Raw genomic sequence first — 25,228 nt, 5'->3', positions numbered from 1 at the left:
TTGAATACGCTTGATGTAAATGTTTCTGTGTATTATTTTTTTTTGTCAAAGACAGCATCATATGAATCTTGAGTTTTAATGAAGGTAGAAGAACAATAATATTTGGAATTTAATTGTGTTAATTTCAATTGAAAAAATATAATGGTAATTGAAATTGATAATTATCATATTAAGATAAATTAAAATCTTACATGAATTTATATTATGGTATGATTGCAAAGTAATTGTTATGGAGAAGTAATCAAGGAAATAACTGATTCGTCTACGCGTCATAATAAATATAATGTGAACTTCTCTTACACTGTGTATAACATATATATGGTATGATTGCAAAGTAATTGTTATGGAGAAGTAATCAAGGAAATAACTGATTCGTCTACGCGTCATAATAAATATAATGTGAACTTCTCTTACACTGTGTATAACATATATATGGTATGATTGCAAAGTAATTGTTATGGAGAAGTAATCAAGGAAATAACTGATTCGTCTACGCGGCACAATAAATATAATGTGAACTTCTCTTACACTGTGTATAACATATATATAAAGGAGGATATTTCACATATATTTAGAAAAAATATTGGTAAAATAAAAAGCAGTTCAGTAACAGATTAAATATTATTAGAAAAGTTTTTGATTGGTTGGTTATTGTTAAGCACAAAGCTACACACTGGTTATCTGTGCTTTGTCCACCACGAGTATCGAAACTCGATTTTTTAGCATCGTAAGCCTGCAGATGTATCGCTGAGCCATTGGGGAGCATTTTTTCTGGTATGTCTGATTCTTATAGGTCATGTTACAAAACTCGTGATTAATATAAACAACGTTAATGAGATCTACAACGTACAGTTGACACAAGTGTATATAGTTGTTAGAAAGAGCTCAGTTTAAACTATACTCTACCAACAGTTAATTTGAAATTGGCGCACAGTTTTCCTCATGGTGTACACGTAACTGCTGTTAGTATTGTTGTCTGCTTTAGTATTACTAAAATATGATGCTTTTACCAAAGAATACATTAGAGAACTAATACATCCTGGAGAATAGTGTGAAATCCTGTGTCACTGGTTCTACACCGATAGTTTTGAAAATCAACATTAATATTTTTCAAGCGGTCTCTCTCTGCACATACGTACTGTTAACAGTTTCTTTTTCTTTCGATTAACAGGATCGGGATATCTAATTTGTTATCACACAACTGATAATCAGATCATATCATAATTTATAAATAGTAAATCAAGTAAATTATTAGTTTTTCTTTGAAATAACATCTACAAATTACGATAGATGCTTAACAATGATTTTGAAGTTAAAATTTTATAATCCATGTGAAACAATAATTTTTATAGAAAAAACAAACAAATTAGCCTTAAGACTGACTTTCAAAGGTTTTTCTGTAAGCCAACGACATTCGTACAATAGACCAGTATATATCTATAAAATTGTTTGTTTCTTCTTAAGCACAAAGCTACACAAAGGGTTATCTATAATTTTAGCATTACAAGCCTTCAGACTTGCTGCTCAGCTAGCGGAGGCATATATGTCTATATGAGATTATCTTTAAAGTTCTACATTTTCATGACTTTAATAAGTTTTTAACAAACAAATTTCATAATTTAAATTAATTCTAATGAATTATATATATATATATATAAATACATAATAATTTTATATTTTGAAATAAGCATAATATCAACTTTACAAGTTCCTTCTTTAAGAATAATTTTTATTTGCTTTCTACAACGGAAAACTACGAAAAGTGACAAGAATAATTAAAATGAGTCAATATGAAATGTTTAACTGTTATAATGATAATGTCATTAGAAATACTCTATAGGAAATAAGACAAAAAATAAGATACTAAGAAAATCATTTTGTAGCTGCAAGTAATAGCGAATTTCCAAAGTGTCTTTAAAATTGTTGTGAATTAGTACTCGAGAGGGCAAAGTTAGAAGCTTCGTTCTCTGCAGAACGAAGAGGAACTTAATGCATATAATTATAAAATAAATTGTATATATATATATAAGAAAACTCGAATTATTTCTTTTTTTTAACAAATTATTCTTTATTTACTAAATTTTTCTATATTTTAGTGGTTTCGTACAATTACAGACTAATATTCAATACAAAAATTTGTCCTAAATAACATTTAAAACATACTTTAAGTACACTGTGAATAACCCCAAAGAAATCTTAACAGTAGTCTGTAATGGAATGAAACCGATAAAATGAAGAAGGATTTGGTAAAAAGAACACTTGAATTACAGTTTATATATATATTTACATACTTATTTGTCATTTTGATATCTTTTTTTTGGTATATTTTATCGTATGTAATAAATAAAACAGAATTAAATGTAAAATACGTCACATGTAAAACCGAATCGGGCAAAACTTATATTGAGAAATTAAGTTATGGCTGTCTCTTGATCCTGAATGAGGATAGCCTAAAGTTTGAAGGTAGGATAATTACATTATGGCTGTCTCTTGGTCCTGAATGAGGATAACCTAAAATTTGAAGGTAGAATAATTAAGTTATGGCTGTCTCTTGGTCCTGAATGAGGATAGCCTAAAGTTTGAAGGTAGAATAATTAAGTTATGGCTGTCTCTTGGTCCTGAATGAGGATAGCCTATAGAGTGAAGGTAGAATAATTAAGTTATGGCTGTCTCTTGGTCCTGAATGAGAATTGCCTAAAATTTGAAGATAGGGTAATTAAGTTATGGCTGTCTCTTGGTCCTGAATGAGGATTGCCTAAAATTTGAAGGTAGAATAATTAAGTTATGGCTGTCTCTTGGTCCTGAATGAGGATAGACTAAAGTTTGAAGATAGGGTAATCTCTAAGCACACAAGTTATCACGGTAGACAGACACAACATGATGAAAATCCAAGTAACAAGGAAGCAGAAAACATAAATCCCGAAACACAAAGTGATGTTCTTTCAGTTCTTTACAATTTTTCTTTCACAGTCAGAATCATAGAAAAAATTCAATGTTTTTATTTATGACAAAATATTACTTATTTGTTTCTTTCAGGGGTATAAAACATGTTTAAAACACAGTTTGTTAAATTTAGTTTTCATTCAAAACACGACTTTTTTCAGAGTGGAGATACGAGGCCTGATTTAGGACTTAAAACTTTGAACTAGCATTGATCCTTGTCAAACAGCAGTCTCTTTGTCTCTTATTAAAACCTGGAAATGTTGCTGTTCTGAAAAAATAAAATTAAAATTTAACGGAAGAAAATACATTCAATGTACATTTATAAGACATTTTATAACGCCATTCCTGACAGCATAAGAAAGCTTGTAACAGATAGATACGCTTTGATATGTCTTGTTAATTAGTTCTTTATTGTTTATTAATTTCCCAAATAAATTATTTAATGCAGATAATAATAATAAATAGGTTGTTAGAAAAATTTATTTTTTTAGGTAAACAATCACGAATTTGTTTATTAAAAAAACTCGAAAATAACACATTTTCTTTTCCAGATATTTTCCCCAACTCAAATAAACCTTTCATCCTACTACCTTGCAATTTAAATATTAATTTATAAACAACTTACTCTCGAGGTACAAAGCCAGATCGTTATCTCCTGCCTTTATTGCTAATTCTCTGGGTGTCATCCCCTAAGAAAAAACAACAAAAAACCTTGTCACTGACAGTTACTTTATTAAACTGTTGAAGCATATACTGAAGAAAATTAAAACGCTCATAATTTGTTGAGAAATTAAAAAAAATTATAAGGTGACTATTTACTATAAGACTAACATTAATTTATGTGAATTATTAATTTCAACGAAAATTATTAATTTCATACCACGGTAATATATTTCATTATTGAAGAAATGTTCATTGAATTTTCATTCCTACAATGATTGATATACTGTATAGGTAGGCTATACGTGAATGGTTACAGTATTCCCTAACTAAATCTTCTTTTCCTTCAAATCATTAATTCACAAACCTGTTTGTCAACTTTAGTCAGAGAAGCCCCTCCTGATACCAGAAGGTAACATATGGTTCGACGTTTGTAAGCTGCAGCCTTGTGAAGTGCTGTTTGACCTCTGAAAGACACAAGTTAATCCCAGAAAAAGGAAAATCGATTAATATCTTATAAACATATATGCTTGCCATATCTGTGCAAACATAATCATGAGAAATATACTGAAAGAGCATATTCTATTGAATATGAATGTTAAATTAAATACATAAACAACAATATATTGTTTGAGAGACATATTTGATGAGCTAACTTTACTAGAAGACATAGACTTGTCTTCAGAGCTCTTCTGTATAATAACAGTATTTATATATATTTATTTTTAAATACAGTATAAAACAGGTCAAAATTGTTTTCATTCTAAACAAGCAGAAAATGATCACTCACTTTTCGTTATCAACCATATCCAGCATGGAAGGAGGAGCTAAGTAACAAGAATAGTTCAATATTAATGGTATTAATAACTCTTAAAAACAACCAACAACTGTTCATTAACATGACAATGAAACAAAACTTACAATAGTTCAATATTAATATTATTAATAACGCTAAAAACACTCAGCAAATGTTCCTTAACATGACAATGAAACAAAACTTACAATAGTTACAAATTAATGTTATTAATAACTCTAAATAAACTCAGCAAATGTTCATTAACATGACAATGAAACAAAACTTACAATAGTTACAAATTAATGTTATTAATAACTCTAAAAATACTCAGCAAATGTTCATTAACATGACAATGAAACGAAATTTACAATAGTTACAAATTAATGTTATTAATAACTCTAAATAAACTCAGCAAATGTTCATTAACATGACAATGAAACAAAACTTACAATAGCTGCAAATTAAAAAGTTTATTATTTCTAAGTGGAATTTGCACTCGATAGGTCTCTTTCAAAATGTGGGAAACTATTGTAAGTAGTGTGACACTAACATTAAAGTATTAATAGGAACGCTAACATTACAATATCGAATGGGTGATGTAACAAATTTATTGTCATGTATTTATTTTTAATATGAACGTTGTTTAGATTAAATTTGTATTTAAAAATACGCGTAACTTATAGTGTCAGATATGTATTGCGTGTAACGAATTTGTTATATATTTATTATAATGATAACGTTTGTTTGGAATGAGTTTATATTTAAAAAACGTGCCTAGCTTACAGTGTTAGTTACGTATGGCGAAACTCCCGCCAATTCTCCAAGATTGTAGAATATTCGTAATAATTGTTGTTCTAAATTGTACTGTTATATATATATATATTGTTTGTTTGTTTGGAATTAAGCACAAAGCTACACAATGGGCTATCTGTGCTGTGCCCACTACGGGTATCGAAATCCGGATTCTAGCGTTGTAAGTCCGCAGACATACCTCTGCGTCACTGGAGGGCATATATATATACTAAAACGTATTTGTGTGCAAAACGAAGCCAGTGTGTTTCAATCTTGTTGACAAATAGCGTAAATTAACTAAAATATCGGCTTCGGACTATTTTAAATTCTCAATACGTAACAGTGAGTACTTCTCGAACTATTAATAGGAGCCGCTAACATTAGGATACTGAAGTGTGAATACTTCTTAAAGTATTAATAAGAACAGCTTACGCTAGAATATTGAAGTGAGTATATATCCTAAAGTCTTTATAGGAACCGCTAACATTACGATATTGAAGGCTTGACTTTTTAAAATCAATAAAGGGTCAGAAGGTGATTACTGACCATTAGCAATAAGGTATCGAACGACATCTTTCTGTCCGTATCGAGCCGCATGATGTAGGGCGGTCATCCCGTATTGATCTATGGTAAGAAGACTATATCCACTTTGGTGTAACTTTTGAAGCTGGGAGAGAGATGAGGTTTAAAGTCACACTTGAGACATTCGTTATTTGTAACCTCTTGTACATAACATTATATAAAAAAGTTACAACGAAAATCATGAACTTACTTATATCTTTTAAACAAAATTTTACAATTATAGTTTCTGTTACATCATTCAAAGTAGTGTGGATATAAAAAAGAAAAATATTTTTTATGTGACTGACATTTACATATAACCTAGAAATTAAAATAATGTAAACATTCACGGATAAATGTCAAGAAGCTGCAGAACGGACGAAACATGAAAATACGTAAAACAATTATGAAATGGTTAAACTCTGACCATGTTCACTTTCTCCGTACAACGATTTTTAGTTTTCTGTATTCCAATTCATTTCACGTATTCAATGAATGAAACAGCTACTAGGACTAATGTATATTAGGTCATTCAAATCAATGTTTTTCTAAGGCTCGAGATATAGTTAACTAACTTCTTACCAGCCCTATGTCACCTGCTTTAGAAGTAATTATCACATCTGAAATAATAAATCGAACAGATAATAAATATTAATTGTTAATATTTCACAAACTTAAAAACACTTTAATTAATCAAAAAGCATTCGAATACCTTTAAAAACGCATGAAATTAGTTTAAGTGTATCACAGAAAACAATTCAAAAAGAGAAATACTTACTAAACTGTGCACATCTAAATAAAGCAACTTTTTAGAAGTTTTATTTTTGTGTTTTAACAGTAGTGATTTAAGTCACAAGAATTTTGTGTTTTTGTTCGATCAAGCTGTTTTATTTCTTGGATATTAAAATACTAAACGACTGGTCGAAGCAAATTGACATTTTCCCCATATTTTATTATATTAGAAAGTGTAATAAACCTACTTACAAATATATATAAGTTACTCAGATACATAGCTTTATATTCGTGTTTCGTGCGACACTTACCATCTGAGAATTTTTCTGAAACATTTCTGAAAAATAACAGAGAAAGATTTTGGTGTTGAAATTAAAATAAGGTACAAACATCATACATTGTAAGTATTATCCAAAACAAAGTTGAATATTGCTAATACACTTAATAGAAACACTTAATAATGATCCCTTTTACATAAAAAATCATCTTGAAAATTTCATTATGCGACTAATCGTGCTGGTAAATTAGTACACGTCTTAATGAATAATCGTTTACGAATCACTTGAATCATTTAAAATAAAACTGGGATTTTAAACGCGTGTGCTTTTTCGTTAAATTATTTTTAGTTCGTTACTCACTTATAAGTCCAAGAGCATAATTACTTGGAATTTACAATAGTTTATGCTACATTTAGATCAATATTTGAATACATTAGTGGCAGATATGATAGATCTCTTGTTATATCTTTACCATGTCCTAATTCACAAACTGGTGGCTATTTAAGTGTACAGGATATAATTTGTGATTTAGTTACTTCTGAAATAGCTCGAGAAAATGTTACATGTTTATTAACAGGTCTGATTGTATATATCAGTTCGTACGGTAGCAGATGTAGATATTTTACGCCATTTTGTGAATTATGGCTGAAATGACAGGGAAAATACTGCTACAAACGTTAGCTTTATTTAATCTGTTCATCACTCGAATGAGTCTACAATATTGTCATTTAGTCATCTGCATCACGTGTCCAGCTGCATTGACTACATTTTACTGGAATGACATTGGAAGGAGCATGGTTTTGTCTAGGTGATTCTGAAAGGTACCATAAATTAAACGCAACATAAGTAAAACATTCCGTCGTCCTTATCCTTAATTAACACTAACAATTCCAGCTACATATTAGGTGGCTTGTAGCCTGTGATATCTGTAGACCCGTGGTGACACATGTGATTTAAGTTTCTAGGTTGTTCCCAAGCTTAGGATGGATCAATACTTAACCGTTAGTGTCATGAGAATTATTCCCGAGTGTATGAATTCAGCTGTTTGAGCGGATAAATACTCACGATTAATCATGAAAGTAATAGTCGGAAAGTCAGAAATTAGAACATAAATCGTTTGTATATATGACGTTGTAATCTTTTTTTTGCGTTTGTTCAATTCTCTAATATAATTCAAATAAAAGTGACCGTGTTTTCTATATAAGTTTTCCCTTTTCAACCTGCATGTGTTGTTCAATTGTTGGCCGAAATATGCTGTACAATAGGCAAATATTCCTGACATAATGTCCAAAGTAATGAATTTGCGAGTTAAGTATGACTTTATTCTAACCTTATTTTTTATCCTCCAATTCACAAAATCAACAACCCATCTGACATGAGTCACAATCTTAGAATGCTAGTCGTCTTCTGTTGGGTCTGATTTTCTTTCTTCTTTATCCAATTTAGCTATATTGCCACGGAAACTTCCTTTTAAAACCCTTCCTTAATATTTCTGTAAATTTGATGATATTCTGGAAACGTCACTGTTTTTGCCACTGATAAAGTAGAATTCCAAGGGATGATCTGTAAACACGATCAATATCGGTGTTACTGAAGGCCTGAACCCTCCCCCTTCCTCCATATATCCATCTGTAAACATGATCAACATCGGTCTTACTATAGGCCTGTTGGGATGTATCCATCTGAAAACATTATCAACATCGGTGTTACCAAAGGCTTGTGTTTGTAGGTAGTAAAGTTTTTATGTTGGAAACTATAATTTCTGCTCTTCTAAGTGCAGAAATGCTTATCATCCAAAACAAGGAAACACTTCAGCTTTCTATATGTATTTTCCAGACATGTATATCTTACAACACCTTCTCCAGAAACTCATACATCCTGAACTCTCGCTGACAACTACCATCACACATATTAATACACAAAAAACAACATTTCTTGTGTGTGTGTGGGGGGGGGGTATTTGTTCTTCTTTGTATTATAGTGAATATGAGGGGAGAAGAACTGGACGTACCGCTTCCTCCATTTCCTTCTGTTAATGCATAGATTCAGTCTGCTTGGGGCATTTCCTGCTGATATCTTTCATCTTACTATACGCAGAGGGTTTCTCTGGGACCATGGATACTCTGAGAGTCTTTTGCCACTAATGTTCAAGTTGCATGTGTTGGCTCAACAAACCACAAAAGCCAAAAGTTAGATGAAAAATAGCACTGTGTCCCTGTTCCAATCACATGGAGAAAAATCAACCATGTGTTGTGAAGAGTCAGAAAGCCCTCTCTTGATGTACATGCTGCTGATAAGATATCATTCAAGCCCCTCACTTCACTTAGCCCTTTGTGGTTGAAGTCTTCTCTGATGGTATTACATTCAGTAATGCAAGTTTTATATCACGCTTTGCCTTTTCCGCCTCCAAAGTTTCAGAAGGCAGAGCCTCGTCTCTGTAGAGGATGAAGTTGAAATTTCGACAAATAATGCCTTCATATACACAACATGTCCTTCAACTATTAGATGTGGAACAGCCAATTCCAGATCAGGTCATGTCATTTTACTTCTAATTGCTGTGTTAAAGCAAAATTTTGAAACATATTACCATCAATGTGTTGTATACGAGATTACTTTTTACTGTTTGTTAAGAAGTTAGATAAGGTGTTTAATAATACATAGTATTTTGTGAAGCGATAACATATTTCAGATCCTAAACACCAACCAACAAACTGTTATCGTTAACAGAGCGATATGACATTTGCTGAAATCATCGGCATCGAAACTACGAAATATAAAAAAAGTTTTAAATGTTGTTTTTTTATTTCAAACTTAACACATTTTTCTTACTACTTTAAAAATGCAAGTTTAGTGAATGATAGATAAATAACAATTGTGCCTAAGTTTCGACTGGTTTCCAGACATTTGGAATGGGCAATAACTTTTGTGGCATCAATGTTTTCAAAAGTTCATTTAATTTGATCGTATGATGCTACGATTACATTGTTATATAGATTTAATATTAATGAAATTTGATTTGACAGGTAATATGCAAAAACGTTTAATAATAATTAAAGTTAAAACAAATCTTGACGTATCTGAAAAGTTATGTACGAATTTCGAAAAAACAAATAAAGTTTAATATATATTTCAGTATGTTTTGATTCTATTGTTCATAGGAGATATTGTATTAAACACTTCAGTATAAATTCGTTAAACAACCAAAGATTGAAATATACCAGTCAACTTCAAAACGAGGTTTAAAACAACAAAAATTTAAAATATTTCTAAAATAAATACTTAAATTACAGTAGGAATGGTCAGTAGGAGAGGTAGTAGACGGCCTTAGTAGCTTTGTTATCATTACAAAGTACAAACACCGAAAGACGGAATCTTATAAGACCAAATGGATATTCTAGATTCTTGTTTGATGTGACACATTTTAATATCTCAATGCAATTTTCAAATTTAACAACAAATTCAGGTGAACATTAGCTTTTCTTTCAGAAATGCGAACACGTAACATTTCGAAGGTGGTTGTTTATTTCGTGGGCTTATGTTACTGATAACGTATAATGTATCCATAATAAAATAAAAAGTTGGACACTATTTTTTCACTTATCAGCTACGTTTTTCGTGTTTGATTTGTCTTTTGGTGTCTTTCTTGAAAGATTTTTTTATTGTTCGAAGCCTATAATTATAATTGAACTAAAACGATATATAATTTAAATTTGACTCTCTATACAACATGCTTCATTTTTTTTTACCTTTCCGGTTCGTTAGATACGAACGTTAGCAGTCTTTTGTCATGGTTACTGGGACTTGTGACATTTTGTTCACGTCCGTTTAATGCAGCTGTTGATTCATAGTTTTCAAGACACTTTGTTTCTTCTTGTTCATTAGAATCAACAGAAAACGTAGCATCAGGATCAAGAATATAGAGATCGTCCCCACATATGTCTACTACATAGTAAAGATGTTCCTGTGCCCGATCAATTCGAAAAAATCTTTCTGCGGTACAAGCTAGGAAAGAATAACTTGATATTAAGCATCGTAACAACCCCATAATTTCATTTCAAAACAATTTTCTGTTTACTTGACGCTACCTACATTTATTGAAATTTGAAATATAGTAGCGGTTCACACTAAAGATGTTTAAGATTCATTTTACAATATTATGAAGAACATAATTCTGGGGAACTACAGTCACAATTAATTTCACAAGGAAGAAACACTAGATTGCAACACTGTAAGATCGAGCACACGTTTCATTTGCTAACGTGATGTATTTTATGTACAAGTCTCTTCCTTCAATCATCTTATTATATCTAAAATATAACATGACATAATGTTTTGGGACAACATTGGACCTATTGGTCCATCTTGGTTGTCCTATCCTCTAAACTAAATTAAAACTATTAATATGTGAATTTTAAATAATCTTAAAGCCAGCCCTTATCATTCATGTACTTATCAAGCTTTCTCTTAAACTCACGTAAATTTACCGTTTTTATAACATCCGAAAACAACCCATTCCAAACGCCAACCACTCTGTAAGAAAAATAAATCTGTCTTAGTTGAAGATGACTCCTACCCTGTCAAAATTTACGTTTGTGTTCCCTCGTCCTACTATTCTTACTGTTAAGTAAGAAAAAAGATGATGCACCAACACTATCAATTCCCTTTATAATCTTAAACATCTCAATCAGATCCTCTCTAACTCTGCTTTTTTCAAGAGAAAACAATTTGAGAGATTCCAACCTCTCCTCGTAAGACAACTCCTACATTCCAGGCACCACTCTAATAACCCTCCCCTGAACCCTTTCCAGAAACTCAATATTCTTCATAAGGTAAGGAGCCCAAGACTGAGAAAATACTCCAGTGACCTATACAATGAAATTATAACTTCTTTAGACTTGTATTCAATATTTCCCTAAATACAACCTAAAATCCTGTTTGCCCTACCACTAGTAAAAGCACACTGCTTGGAAAGCTTAAGAGACTAATCAACTATTAAACCAAAAATCTCCTTCTTTCATGACACTGTTAAGGTTATTACCATCCAAATTATACTTATAATTCAAATTATGATAACCCACATGCATTATCTTACATTTATTACAACTAAAATCCATTTGCCATATATTTGCCCAACTCACTAAATGATGTTAATCAGCAGCATCCTCTTCACAGCTAACAACACCTTAATATGATCTGCAAATTTAAATAATTTATTGACCATTCCTTCATCTATGCCATTGATGTAAATCAAAAAGAGCAGAGTTCCTAAAACTGAGCCCTGAAGTATCCCACTTATAACATTAATCCAGTTTGACTGAATTCCATTCGTAACAATCCTCGACTTTCTTCCATCCAGCCACTCTTCTATCTAATTTGCTAACTTACCCCACACCCAGAGAGATAATTTTTTTACCAGCCTTTTATATTTCACCTTGTCAAATACTTTCTAAAAATCCAAATACACCAAATCTGCATCCTTACCTTCATCTGCATAAGCAGTAACCTTCTCAAAAATGTCAAAAGATTCATAAGACAAGATCTTTCCTTAGTGAAACAATGTTGACTATCCAATAAAATTTTAAACTTTGTTAAATGGCTTAGCAAACCATTATTCAATTTTCCAAAACTTCCCACAACTGATGTAAGACTAATAGGCCTATAATTACTGGGACAATTTTTATCACCTCCCTTGAAAAGAGGAGTGACATTGGCTAACTTCCAATCCTCTGGTACCTGCACACTATTCAAAAAGTGAATCTTTAACCTCCTTCAAAACCCTTGGGGAAATATTACCTGGCCCAGGAGCCTTATCATTTTTTAAACTTCCCAATGTTTTCTTAACCAGATGAGAATTAATGCAGTCATCTTGTTTGATCTCGTTTCCATTTATCAACTGGCCAAGATGTGGAATACTGCTTAAATCTTCGTTAGTAAAAAAACTGAAGAAAAAGCAAAATTTAATAACCCAGTCATATCATAGTCATCAGTTACAAGCCTTCCTTTATCACCCCTGAAGACTCCTATCCCCATCCTAACACTTTTTTTGCCCTTAATGTATTTAAATAAATCTTTATTGTTAATTTTAACATTTTCAGCCAACCTTTGTTCATACACCCCTTTTGATGTCCTAATTTCTTGTTTCACCAACTTTATTGATCTTCCATAATCTTATAGATTTACTGTCATACCAGTCAATTTAAATTTCTTACATTTATGATGCTTTTCTTTAATTTTATCTCTTATACTCTTTGTGAGCGAACTTGGTTTTTACTTGCAGCTACCCTTTTCTTGCTATAAGGAATATGTTTACCTTAAACATTTAAAAATTTATCTTTAAAAAATTTCCACATCTGATCAGTGTCTCCAAATAACTCATCTGCCTAATTCATAACAGATAATTCTTGTTGCATCTCTCAAAATTTGCTGTTTTGAAATTTGTAACAAAAATGTCATTATTTCTGATCTTCATATGCAGCAAAACATCGAACCGAATAGAGCCATGATCACTTGTACCCAAATGTTCCCCAATTTCCACCCTCTCGATCATTTCTATATTTGAAGTTAACAATAAATCTAAAATAGCATTGTTTCTAGTAAGTTCCTTGACCAGTTCGTGAAGCAAACATCTTGAACAGTTTCCAAAAACTTTTCTCTCTCACGGACTGACATTAGCATTTCCCAATCTGTATGCCCGAAATTAAAGTCATCCATAATTATGACTTCATTAACAGCTGAAATCTTAACCTCATTGCAACGTTTCTAACTAATTTCATCAGTATCATTTGGTGGTCTCTAACAAAACCCACTAAAATACTTGTCCCTTTATATTCGTTAATAGAAATCCAATTTGATTAAATCTCTTTGCTATTATTTTTGATATCCCCAACTTAAAATTTTATATATAAATCCACTCCGCTCTCTCTCTTTGGTACTCTATTCCTATTAAATAATTTATAACCCTGTATTTCAAAGAAATTTCTGTATCAAAATCATCTACATTTAACCATGTTTCAGTTATTACCATTATATCAAAATCCTCCATTCCTACCAGTGCTTTAAAGTCATCTATTTTATTTCATATGCTTCTAGCATTAGAATAGTAGCAATTAAGCCTACGCTTATAATTACTTATATACTCATTTCCTATGCTAAACATTTCTCTTCCTCTTATTCTTTTTGCTTTTAATTTATCCTGGCCCTCGCCACTGTATAGTTCTAGTTTAAAACTTCCCTTATATCTGAGTTAATAGCTCTAGCAAACAAGCAAGCTCCAATCATATTTAAATGTAAACCACACATTCCAAAAGCCTTCTTCCATTGAATTGATCCTACACGTCTAACCAGCCAATCTGCTCATCCTAACATACTAACATAAGCATAGCATTTAGTCCTAGTGATCTACTTATAACTCCATCTCCACAGTTAAATACCATATTCGAGCTCTTTTCTCTAGTTTCAAATTATAAAACAAGATCAGTGTCAGAGGTTGAAGTTACTGCAAACGAGACTCGTTTAAAGTTTTATTTATTTTGTATTCTTGCATTATTTTTGTTATTTTCAAATGAAAATATTTCTCTATATCTCTTATTTCAGAGATAATTCCGTAATAATGATATAATTCTCTCTATTATAAAAATATAATATATTGCATTATAACAATATAGTTCTTTGTCCTATTACTTCTGTTTACGTTATAACGATGTATTATTTAAATTCTGAAAATACGATTCTTTGTGTTATAACAATGAGATTCATTATTAGAAAGTTTATACTCACAGTCAACAAAACACCATTCTGGAGAAAGATTTTGAGAACCAAAGTCATCTTCTGATATGGCCTCTCTTGTTTTCTTTAAATCATATTTTAAGAAAATGCTGTGTCATAAAAGGTTATTAAATATAACATTTCAATCTTACATATCTGAGCGGCATTTACAGGGGATTCAGCTTTGTTTATTAACTTTAGCTTTATTAAATGATGGTAAGTTAAATGTAATGACTTTGAAATAAAAAAAAAGACTAAGCCAAAAATGAAATAAGTCTTTTTAGTAACCAATACGTTTTTCTTTAAGACTTAGTGTTATGACAAAGGTGCAATCATTCGAATTAAACTTGTTTGTATGACTATGTGAATTTTACTGTTTAAGGGATAAAAATCCTTAAATTAATGCCAAAAGATATTAATTCACTATAATGGCTATATAAGAGACTTTACTGTATTTCTTTAGTTTGCTGACCCAAGCTGTGCTGATGAACCCTGAATAGGTTAAACTGCAGTCTACAGAAAAGGGTGCAGCGAATTAAAGAATGCATTTAGTATCTAAGTCTGTTTGTTTGTAGTTATGCACAAATCTACACAATGGGCTATCTGTTCTCTGCCCACCATGGGTATCGAAACCCAGTTTCTAGCGTTGTAAGTCCGCAGACATACCGCTGTGCAACTGGGAGTCGGTCTCTAAGTCACATATTATATTTGTATTTTACCTTTGGCGAAAAGAAATCTGTAATACATTCATTAAACGATTGATCAGCTGTATAATGTCGAATAATATATTAGGCCCAATGTTACAATATTATTAACACACTTAAATTAATTTAGGCTGCTATATGGTGAATTAAAAATAACTCAGAAAGTTCCTACAAAGTAAAATAAACTTTTACCTCCAGAAGCTCATTTATTCTAACTCGTATTTGTTCCAGATCAGTACCCAGCTCCACACATAGTGTTCCCAGAGGTATAGCTAAGTTAAGATAGTTATGTATTAAATATTTCAGCATCATAACTAAAACAAAAATAATCACAAGATTCTTATGTTTTTCAATCATAAGTATGTTTAAACATTTGTGTGGCTAAAGATAAAATCTGTTTCTATGCCGTAACAATGTTTTTAAAAGACATTAGAGAGAGAAGATTCGAGTTCATCGTTAATTGTTAAATAGTGGAAGTTTTAGAGGACATTATTGAACATCAGTGATGCTGGTTCATGCTAACTGCTAAGTATTAAAGAAGAGAGTTTTTGAAAAATGTTTTTAAACAGTACAATTACTATATATTCAAATAATTGCTTCCTGTACTAAGTTGTGAAATTCGAGTATTTCGAACGTCTACGTCACAGACTGCAGCATTTTGACTTTTGATAATCAAACACCACAAAAGACGGATGCAGATCTGATAGATACAGAGTTAGGATGATTTACTGTTAAATTAGTTACCATCATTGTCGAATAAAGTTTTCCTACTGCGTTAAAAATAATGAACGAAATTGTTAAACACTGACCACAGAAAGTACAATCTTTACAATAACTAATTTTGTTTTTGTTTAGAAAATAAAATAAAAACAAATAATGAATAAATATTAAAAAATATAACCTAAAAAACTTAATTAAAATCTAAAAATTGTGTAGAAAAAAACCCTGCAGAAGTTGTGGCTAAAAGGCTTGTCTTGATGAAAAGAGATATATAATGCTTTGTCTTATTTGAAGTTAGATGAGATTTAAGTGTTTAGTCTGTGACGCACATGAAGATGATGGAAAAAAAAATAAGCCAAAGGTTGTCATGCAGAAAACATTACAATGGAAACACATTCGGTATCAGTGAGATGTTTTTTTTTTCTGCTAATTCACCCGAACATTATAACTTGTTCAAGTAGACTTATGCTCTGGAGATATGTATGTCATGAACTTACAGACTTCTCTCAGTTTTTCTTTATCGTAGTGGTATTTCTCATACTCTATCATATTAAGTCTCCGAACTTCAACTGTTAATTTCTCCAACATAGGCCTGTCAAAAAAAAAAGCACATTATATAGTTAAAACTTCTCAAGAGAATATACATACAGACTGTTTAACAATGAATAATATTTATCGTTGAAATGAATACCTAATAAGGACAAATGATTCTGGTTTCAGAGCACTCATGTTTTAATGCTGTCTATTTCTTTTATCTTTTTTTTTACATATTTACTTAAGGATACAACGTAGCATAATAGATACAAATTACTTACATGCTTTGAGTATCACCATGTCTCTGTAAATATAAATACAAAAATTAGTATAAGAATTTAAAAGTTGTTTAAGATATTTTATTTATTAAAAATAGATATTGTAATTTCTTGTAAAACTTATTATTTATATCGCTTTTAAGAATTTAACAAAAATTTGTATTTTTATTGTTAAATATAACACTATATCCATTGAGCTAACAACAGGCAACAGAGATTGAATACGTGATATTGAAACGATTTTGGAGTATCGCCAAGTCGTTACAGGCTATGACGCTACGTTCCGTTATGCTCCACTTGACGGTCGTGAATCTTTTCAATAGCCCTGAAGTGCAGTTTTCATTATAGAAGGCTTTGTCGTAAGGCTGCCATATTAAAAGCACATAACTACTCCGTGCAAGATTTCATAATACATCTAGTGGCACTTAGCCCATTTTAAGAGTCTGATCACACAGAAATTTATAGTCTAGCCATTTGACCTGTATATTTTCTTATACAGTATATCTTCTTAAAGGTCCTAGTACCCCAAGTTGATCCATAGTAATTTGTTTCTCAGTGCTACTAAAATTCAAGGGATATCGCCGCCTTGGAAATTACAAATCCCCACTTAGTATATAGCCTATTACCTATGAGCTATAATTTGGTAAGCTAGAAAAACAAGGAGAAAGAGAGAGAGAGACATATAAATGCATAGATAGATTGCTTTTGGATTTTCTTAAGTTGAGTATAGCATGAGATATAAATGTGAAAATATTTTAGGTATCAACATATGATATCTCATTTGAAAGTTTAAAAAAATTAATATTCTGAGGTATACATTTTCTTCAAATTTAACAACAATAAGAAACATTGTTTTGATGTTTTTACAGAATTCCTAACTTATACATATCTCAATACCTACGACTTTAAATACAACGATAACTGAACATTTCTGGAGTAATATACCTTTGCCTTGGCAACCATGCTGGCTTTATTTCGAAGGCGCAGTTCAATTATGGATGGTAGTAATTTACATGGTTCTCCGTCCACTTGCATAGGAATTGTACGGGTTGTGATGATTCGGGCTTGCCGGCACTGAGCGAGGCAAGTCCCATGACCGCCTGCTTGAAGCAACGGCTAAAAACAGGATTTTTTTTTTAAATGCAAGTGTATAATTCCTTTACTATATACAACGCTAAATACTTGGGTTCGATATTCGCAGCGCGTGCTGTGCAGATAGCCTACTATCTATGAGCAAACACAAAAACCTTTGCTATAAAACGTTATTTTTTAAAATATTTTATTTCCTTATATTACTAATCTTTAAACAAATAAAATGAAGATTCAAGTTTTGTTTAGTTTAAAAAAACTACTTGTTTTTCATCATCTTTTCAAAGTTTTACTGATTTCTTTTCATATTAGTTTGTTAAGTTGCTAAGTTCTTATTGAGCAAAGTTTGCTTTGAGTTGTTACAGTTGGTGAAAAAAGTAGAAAAGAAAATCTGAAAATAACAGGGTTATCAAATCTCAAGTTACATTATATGTGATTGTGACAAATGATCAAGAAGCGTTAAAGATATATAACAATCTGATTAAACAGGTTCATAGAATTATATATATATTATTTTTCAACACTTACTAGTTGATATGTAGTAAGGCCTACAACTTCAAGTAGCCCGTCATCTGTTCTTTGAAGCTCGAACCCTGTCCCAGGATTTATCCAAGGCCTTGTTCCTCCACCATAACTGTTCAAGACATAGATAGAAGTTTATTTCTAGCGTAGGGCTACGTTTGTTTAAATAAGTGGCGAAACGGCAAAATATCGATTAAAATATTGACAACGTTTCTATCAGTAACTGGACTTTCTCTTCATAAGTTTCGTTCAAGTTGACTTGAAAAAAAAGCGTTAAAACATTCGAAGGTGAAAAGAAAAGAGAATATAATAATTTTAAATTAAGTATCACATACGAATATTTACACTAGATTTTATTATTAAGCACTCAACCTTGATTACTTCCCTTCAATGTATAAGTCGTTACAATAATGACATACGGTATCATATAAGCTTGCGATCGTTTATAAGCTATGTCAACGTTAATCACTTATATTCATAATTCATGATTTTTAACAGCGCATACACTTCAAATTTAGTTTTTTAAACATCACTCACTTAGTTGGCAACGTTATGACAAAGTGCCAGTGCTCCGGATGTTTCATTAAGCAGTATTTCAACTTTTCAGAGAAAACACATCATGGAACAGCGACTATGGTATACTTTGAATATCTAAATGGTTTGAGATAGATCAGAATCATGTTCTGTACTAACCTGGGAATGTTTAAAAATAAGACAGCGTGGATGCGAAGCTCCTTCAATCTCGGTGTCAAATCCTGTCCATCGCACTTGAACATAGAGCAAAATACAAAACATGTGTTCTGTTAAATACCGTCTAAACTTGTTGCTCCCGATCTAGTTTTGTTGGCATGACACAGTTTCAATAAAAAGTATGTTTCTCCATAGTGTATAAAATTATATCTTACTGACGTAAATTAGAATTAGTAAACTAGAATGAAAAATATTAGGCTTACATACGTTAAACGATATGAACACAGAAACAGGATTGAATTAGTCATTTATTCCTTAAAATCCAAAAGTAATTTAATGATTCAAAGAATTTGAACATACTGGAACGTTAAAAAAAGACAAAAGTTCTGACATCCGTGTTACTCTTATTTTTCAATATACTGGATTGTTATTTTTTAATTTGACAACTCAATACTCTGTGCTTATAAAATATAATGTTTTCTATTGCACAAAAAATATTCGGTAGGTTAATAAGTAAAGCTAGAAAAGTCCAGGTTAAATGCAAAAAACCTACTTCAAGATTGACATAGTTGCACAGACTTTTTTTCATGTTTCTATTGCATAACAAATATTTGGCATATGTTGATTAGTAACGTTAGAAAATTCCAGGTTAAAAAGCAAGAAACTTACTTCAAGAGTGACAAAGTTGCACAGATCTTTCCATTTTCTTTGTAACAAATCTTTTCCACCTGCTTGCCCATAAAACATTTTGTTTTTTAGCCTGCTGTTGAATCGATCAGGCCGAGCTTCTGTAATATAAGTGTTACCATAAGAACTCGAAAACGCACAAGCTGTTTGATAACTCTTAGCTTTAAACAAAACCTCAAGGATTGGTTTGGTTTATAAATTTCGCGCAAAACTATACCAAGGCTATCTGAGCTAGCCGTCCCTAATTTAGCAGTAAAAGACTAGTGGGAAGGCAACTAGTCATCACCACCCACCGCCAAATCTTTGGCTACTCTTTTAGCAACGAATAGTGGGATTGACCGTCACATTACAACGTCTCTAAGGGACCTCAAGTACGTAAAAAACATTACAACCAGTCTACACAAACAAGGTACGTTCTTAAAATGTGTCTACTATATTTATCATAAATTATTTTGATGGACGTTTTGTTTCTAACAAGAAAACTGTTGCACAATGCTAAAGGTTAACTTTACAAATTGTATTAAAAGCACAAATGACAAAATTAACATAAAATGAATCTTAAATTAAAGCGTGAACTTTCAGAACCATCTCATTTATTGATAACATTTAAACTTCATTTAAACCAGTAGAAACACAGACACACACACACTTTAGAATTTCCCATCGAACTTTGGAAAAGTAATTCAGATGAGCTAATTTATAAATACAATGGGTTGATAAAGGCATTTAAAAATGGCCATAACTTAATTGTTGCCTAGAATTAATTGTGAGGATGAAATTATAAGTAGGTCACTAGGGCTGGATGTTGTGTGTGTGTGTGTTTTTTCTTATAGCAAAGCCACATCGGGCTATATGCTGTATTCATCGAGGGGAATCGAATCCCTGATTTTAAAGTTGTAGATCAGTAGACTTACCGGGGGACGCTAGATGTTAAGCTTAAGTTAATATGTAAGGATGAGCAGATTGGCTGGTTGGACTTTTGAGATCAATTTAAGGGGAAAAAGGAGCTTTTTTTTGGAATGAATGGTTTACTTTTGAATATGGTAGAGGCTGGCTTGTTTTCAAGGGCTATTAACTAAGCTGTAAAGAAGGTTTTAAGCTAAGACTAGACAGTGGTAAAAGCCAGGATAAACTAAATGCAATTAAATGTGTCCAGTCTTGGACACCTTACCTTAGAAAGGACATTGAATTGTTGGAAAGGGTTCAGAGGAGGGCTACTAGAATGGTGCCTGGTATGGAATGGTTGTCATACTAGGAGAGGTTAAGATACCTGAAATTGTTTTCTCTTGAAAAAAGAAAGTTAGAGGGGATCAGACTGAGGTGTTAATTGACAGTGTTGATCCGTCATCTATTTTAATACTTAATGGTGAAAATGGTAGGACTAGAGGATACAAACGTAAATTTTGGCAGCTAAGATAGTATTATTTTTCTAACAGGGTGGTTAGCCTTTGAAACGAGTTGCCTTCAGATGTTGTGAAGGCAGTAAATTTATGTAGGTTTAAGAGAAAGCTTGATAACTATATGGATGATAAAGTCTGGTTTTGAGTTTTTCTTAATAGTTACAGCTTAGTTTAGAGAATTGGAAAGCCTAGATGGACCAACAGGTCCTTGTTGTCGCAAACCTTATGTTATGTTAAGTAACTTTTAATCAGTATTTCTTTACACAAACACACACACACATATATATATATATTATAGTCAATCAAAGCGATAATCTGAAATTATGCCTATTAAAAATATGTATGATAACTTAAATGTGTTTACCTCTCGCTTCGTGGAATTCCAAAGCTATATGAGCATCAACACCAAGAGAAAAGTAGTTGTTCACAACGTTGAGAGGCAAGTTCGTTTTACCTTCTTCACAGCTTGATGTGTCAATATCAGGATTTTTCTCAACATGAAGATTCCATCTGCGCAACGTGAAAGCATAAAAAAAAGTTGAATAGTAACCATGTCCCTGTGTTAAATACAGTTAGGTCTACATTGATAAATACGTGTTGTGCTTATAATTAGTGATTTATGTCAACTTATTCATACATAGTCAGAACAACTAAATAGTTTTGTTTGTTTTAAGTTAAGCAAAAAGCTACATAATAGGCTGTCTGTGCTCTGCCCACCACGGGTATCGAAACACGTTTTTTTTTTGCGTTGTAAGTCCGCAGACATACCGCTGTGCCACTGAGGGGCCAACTAAATAGAAAGTTAAGTTTTACAAGATGATTTAGATTTTTCCCGTTAGAGTTTCTGCAGAATATGTGGATATATAATTTGGTTAAAGCCTTTTAACGTGCGCTAGGTAAATATCTAAAATACACAAGTTTCTAAAATAAATCGTTATTATGAAGAAAATACTTAAAACAATTAACACAATAAAATTCCCTCAAAAGGGAATAATCACATATGAACTTCAATTACAGAAAACATCATCGTCAAAGAGGAAGTAAAAAATATATAAAAAAAGCGACAAGAATAATTATTTTAAAAATGAGATGCTACTCTATAAGTTAAACACGAAATAATACTTACTGCTAAAAGACATATGTGTCACATGCACGATTTCATGAACCTCACCTGTCTAGCTGAATAGTGTCTCCGGCTTGAATGTTAGAGAGTATTTTAAAAATTGGTTCATCGGTGTAACCCTAAAATAACAGTAGTTCATCAGACGTGGAAGTTAAATAAATATTAAACTTTTATTTATATTTTCAATTTGAAGGATTAAAGCAAATATTAACATATTGGCTCTGTCGCTTCCCCAACTACAAGGGGAGGGACTTCCCAGTCACTATGTGTATTATTATTAATGATTTATTGATTGACGTTTAATCTATATCGACATACAATGGTTTATTTTTAAAACTTTCACGTCTATGTGTGTAGTACTTACTCCCAAAACAACAACATGAGTAACAGACAAGTTAAACATAAGATATTTCTAGTAACAGGAATTCACTCACCCCTCCCCAGCCAAGTGCACGAGCTAGGTCGTTTCCTGTACCTAAAGGTAGTACTGCTACAGGAGGAGAAGGAGTTATGTCTATTTCATCAAGAAGCGATAGCACCCAGCCCACTGTTCCGTCTCCTCCACAAGCTAAAATTCGCAGGTTTGGAACCTTTTTGTACAATTCTAGTCTGTAATAAGCAAAATACGATTAAAAGTTTTTTTCCATAAGGGCAGAAATAGCAAAGAATTGCATTTCTACAAAGATTTAGAATAAAAAATACCTTAAAGAAATGCTTACCCAGCACTAGGACCTCCCTGAGTTAAATTAAACACTTGTCGAGGGTTAAGCAACCACTGGAATTTTTGCATTAATTTGGCCCCTTGATTACCTCCACTTTTAGGATTTATGAACACAATTAATGGTTTAGATGATGTTGAAGGAATGGGCTTAATTGCAAACGTTCTTGGCTGTTCTTTTTCATTCTAGAATATAAAATATAATTAGAATTAATAGTAGTACGAGAATTTTCAAGTCAAACATGCCTAAACTGGGAAATTAGTCTCCTATACATGTTTTTTTGTTGAAGCATCTCAATACAAAAGATTAACAGTGTTTTGCTGAACTTTTAGTTTATTAAATGAATGAGGTTTTCTTCATTTGTTTTTATATTCCATAAGTGTGTTAATACATTGCGATTACGTTAGCACATCTTTATGACAGCTCCTATATTTTAACACACACACCCGGCTGTCTCGTTCCATAAATCATCCTTGTGCATAGTTATTCAAACACGAAGCTTCTGCTAATAGTGCATGTTTTCTGGAACCTTAATCTTTATTTTATTTTGTCTTTTTACATAATTAAATCCTCAAATGTGTAATCGCAGAGACGGTATTCTAGTTCTCTCGCAGGCCAAAATAATTTATTTTACTTTATTGAATGCATCAAACTCAATATTTGGAGCAGTATTAAAATAAGCAATGTCACGTCAACCTCCAAAAAATCTAATTACAGAGGAAAACAATAATTAGCCAAAAAAATAAAATAAAAAACTGTTCAAAAGTTGCTGATAATGCTTCGAAAACGTTCTGGTTTTATACGAAGTAACATATGAAAAACAAATTCTTATTTAGAGCTGATTTGATAAAATAAAAAAAGGTTGAAAAACTCGCCACACTCTGATTTGATCTGGTTTATAGATATACATCGTCACGCAAATTATTCTAAACTATAGTTTTTGTTTTGTTAATTTAGAAGTCAGTACTATTTATAAAGTTAATTCAGCAGCTCAGTGTCGTTTTTGTTGTTGTTTATGACTTACCATTCACTAACACCTCTGGTTATATTTCTATAACTGCCTTCCTGTTGGATTTTGGTTTCATATAAAAATCAGAAGAATGGATTTTCAAAAAACATGTGTTGAAAGATTCCGATAGTGAAAGTGATCCAATGTTAAAATCTTTATTCCGCAAAAAATATAATAATATTCGCAAAACATAGAGCAAAGAAGATTTAACAACAACAAAAAAAGACATCAGGAATCAAAGTTGCTTTAGCATATATGAAAGAATATAACGTTTTATTCGTATTTGTGCAATAAACTCGAGAGATGGCGGTAGAGTCGCACTATGCCCTTGATAAATCTAAAGTAACTAATGAAAGTGTTTTACTTGTGTTTTGAATCAAATATATTTCGTGTAATATTTTATGTAAGTATGAAATGATAAAATAATATCATAGAGATGCAGTTCACAATTAGGTTATTTTGTATATACTATGCTGATATCTTTCAAAATATATAATCTAACATTTTCATGAAGTTATTTATGTTAAGTCATGTACTACAGCCAAGACTACAGGGCAAAGGATAAGCGAATCAGGAAATATAATTTTAAATTGAGTTCTTGCACAGAGCTTAAAATATAACGTTGATAAATCGAAACATCGGCACATGTAGACATGTAGATCTTCAAAGTCGAGTTGTTCAAAACTTGAAAATAACGTTGATAATTGGACCAATTGTTGGTTGAGATGTTGCAAAGGAAATAACTGCTGAAGCTTTTCGCCAGACACTAATCATAGCAGAACCGTCTGGAAAATGATGTATAGGAAATAGTACAGCTTATAAAATGAGTTAGATCAACGTAGGTCGCAATCTGAGGGTCGTGGGTTCGAATCCCCGTCACACCACACATGCTCGCCCTTTCAGCCGTTGGGGAGTTATAATGTGACGGTCAATCCCACTATTCGTTGGTAAAAGAGTAGCCCAAGAGTTGGCGGTGGGTGGTGATGACTAGCTGCCTTTCCTCTAGTCTTACACTGCTAAATTAGGGACGGCTAGCGCAGATAGCCCTCGTGTAGCTTTGCGCGAAATTCAATAACAAACAAACAAACAATCAACGTAGGCCGGTAAGGCAATCACTGATTGGCATGTCCTTAAGCCAGTCAGGAAATGTCACAGACCTACTGAAGGATGTGTAAATTGTATAGGAATTCTTTTTGGCCGCAAAGGACAGGTTTATGTATTTTAATA

At 31.9% G+C, this 25,228-nt stretch overlaps 2 protein-coding genes across 3 annotated transcripts in view; one reads left to right on the top strand and one right to left on the bottom strand.

Moving 5' to 3' along the window:
• Positions 1-25,228, top strand: part of LOC106469966 (synaptotagmin-1-like) — a 93,153-nt gene that overhangs the window by 50,272 nt on the left and 17,653 nt on the right. The window lies entirely within an intron of this gene.
• LOC106469955 (eye-specific diacylglycerol kinase-like) overlaps positions 2,984-25,228 on the bottom strand; it is a 209,219-nt gene continuing 186,974 nt past the window's right edge. The window contains exons 10-29 of the mRNA XM_022399379.1: positions 22,993-23,177; positions 22,708-22,882; positions 22,322-22,392; positions 21,515-21,660; positions 19,733-19,851; positions 19,067-19,140; positions 18,380-18,485; positions 17,708-17,878; positions 16,766-16,788; positions 16,448-16,542; positions 15,423-15,502; positions 14,539-14,611; positions 10,509-10,764; positions 6,796-6,821; positions 6,335-6,372; positions 5,738-5,858; positions 4,394-4,430; positions 3,971-4,070; positions 3,569-3,632; positions 2,984-3,211 (exon numbers count right to left, since the gene is read on the bottom strand). Of these exons, the coding sequence (XP_022255087.1) occupies positions 3,162-3,211; positions 3,569-3,632; positions 3,971-4,070; positions 4,394-4,430; positions 5,738-5,858; positions 6,335-6,372; positions 6,796-6,821; positions 10,509-10,764; positions 14,539-14,611; positions 15,423-15,502; positions 16,448-16,542; positions 16,766-16,788; positions 17,708-17,878; positions 18,380-18,485; positions 19,067-19,140; positions 19,733-19,851; positions 21,515-21,660; positions 22,322-22,392; positions 22,708-22,882; positions 22,993-23,177 (2,010 nt within the window). The 3' untranslated portion in view covers positions 2,984-3,161. The remainder of the gene's footprint in view (positions 3,212-3,568; positions 3,633-3,970; positions 4,071-4,393; positions 4,431-5,737; positions 5,859-6,334; positions 6,373-6,795; positions 6,822-10,508; positions 10,765-14,538; positions 14,612-15,422; positions 15,503-16,447; positions 16,543-16,765; positions 16,789-17,707; positions 17,879-18,379; positions 18,486-19,066; positions 19,141-19,732; positions 19,852-21,514; positions 21,661-22,321; positions 22,393-22,707; positions 22,883-22,992; positions 23,178-25,228) is intronic.

The sequence above is a fragment of the Limulus polyphemus genome, unplaced genomic scaffold (assembly GCF_000517525.1).
Source record: "Limulus polyphemus unplaced genomic scaffold, Limulus_polyphemus-2.1.2 Scaffold100, whole genome shotgun sequence".
Taxonomy (NCBI): Eukaryota; Metazoa; Arthropoda; class Merostomata; order Xiphosura; family Limulidae; genus Limulus; species Limulus polyphemus.
Note: the sequence above shows the minus strand (reverse complement) of the source record. Positions and strands in the feature narration are given on the sequence as shown.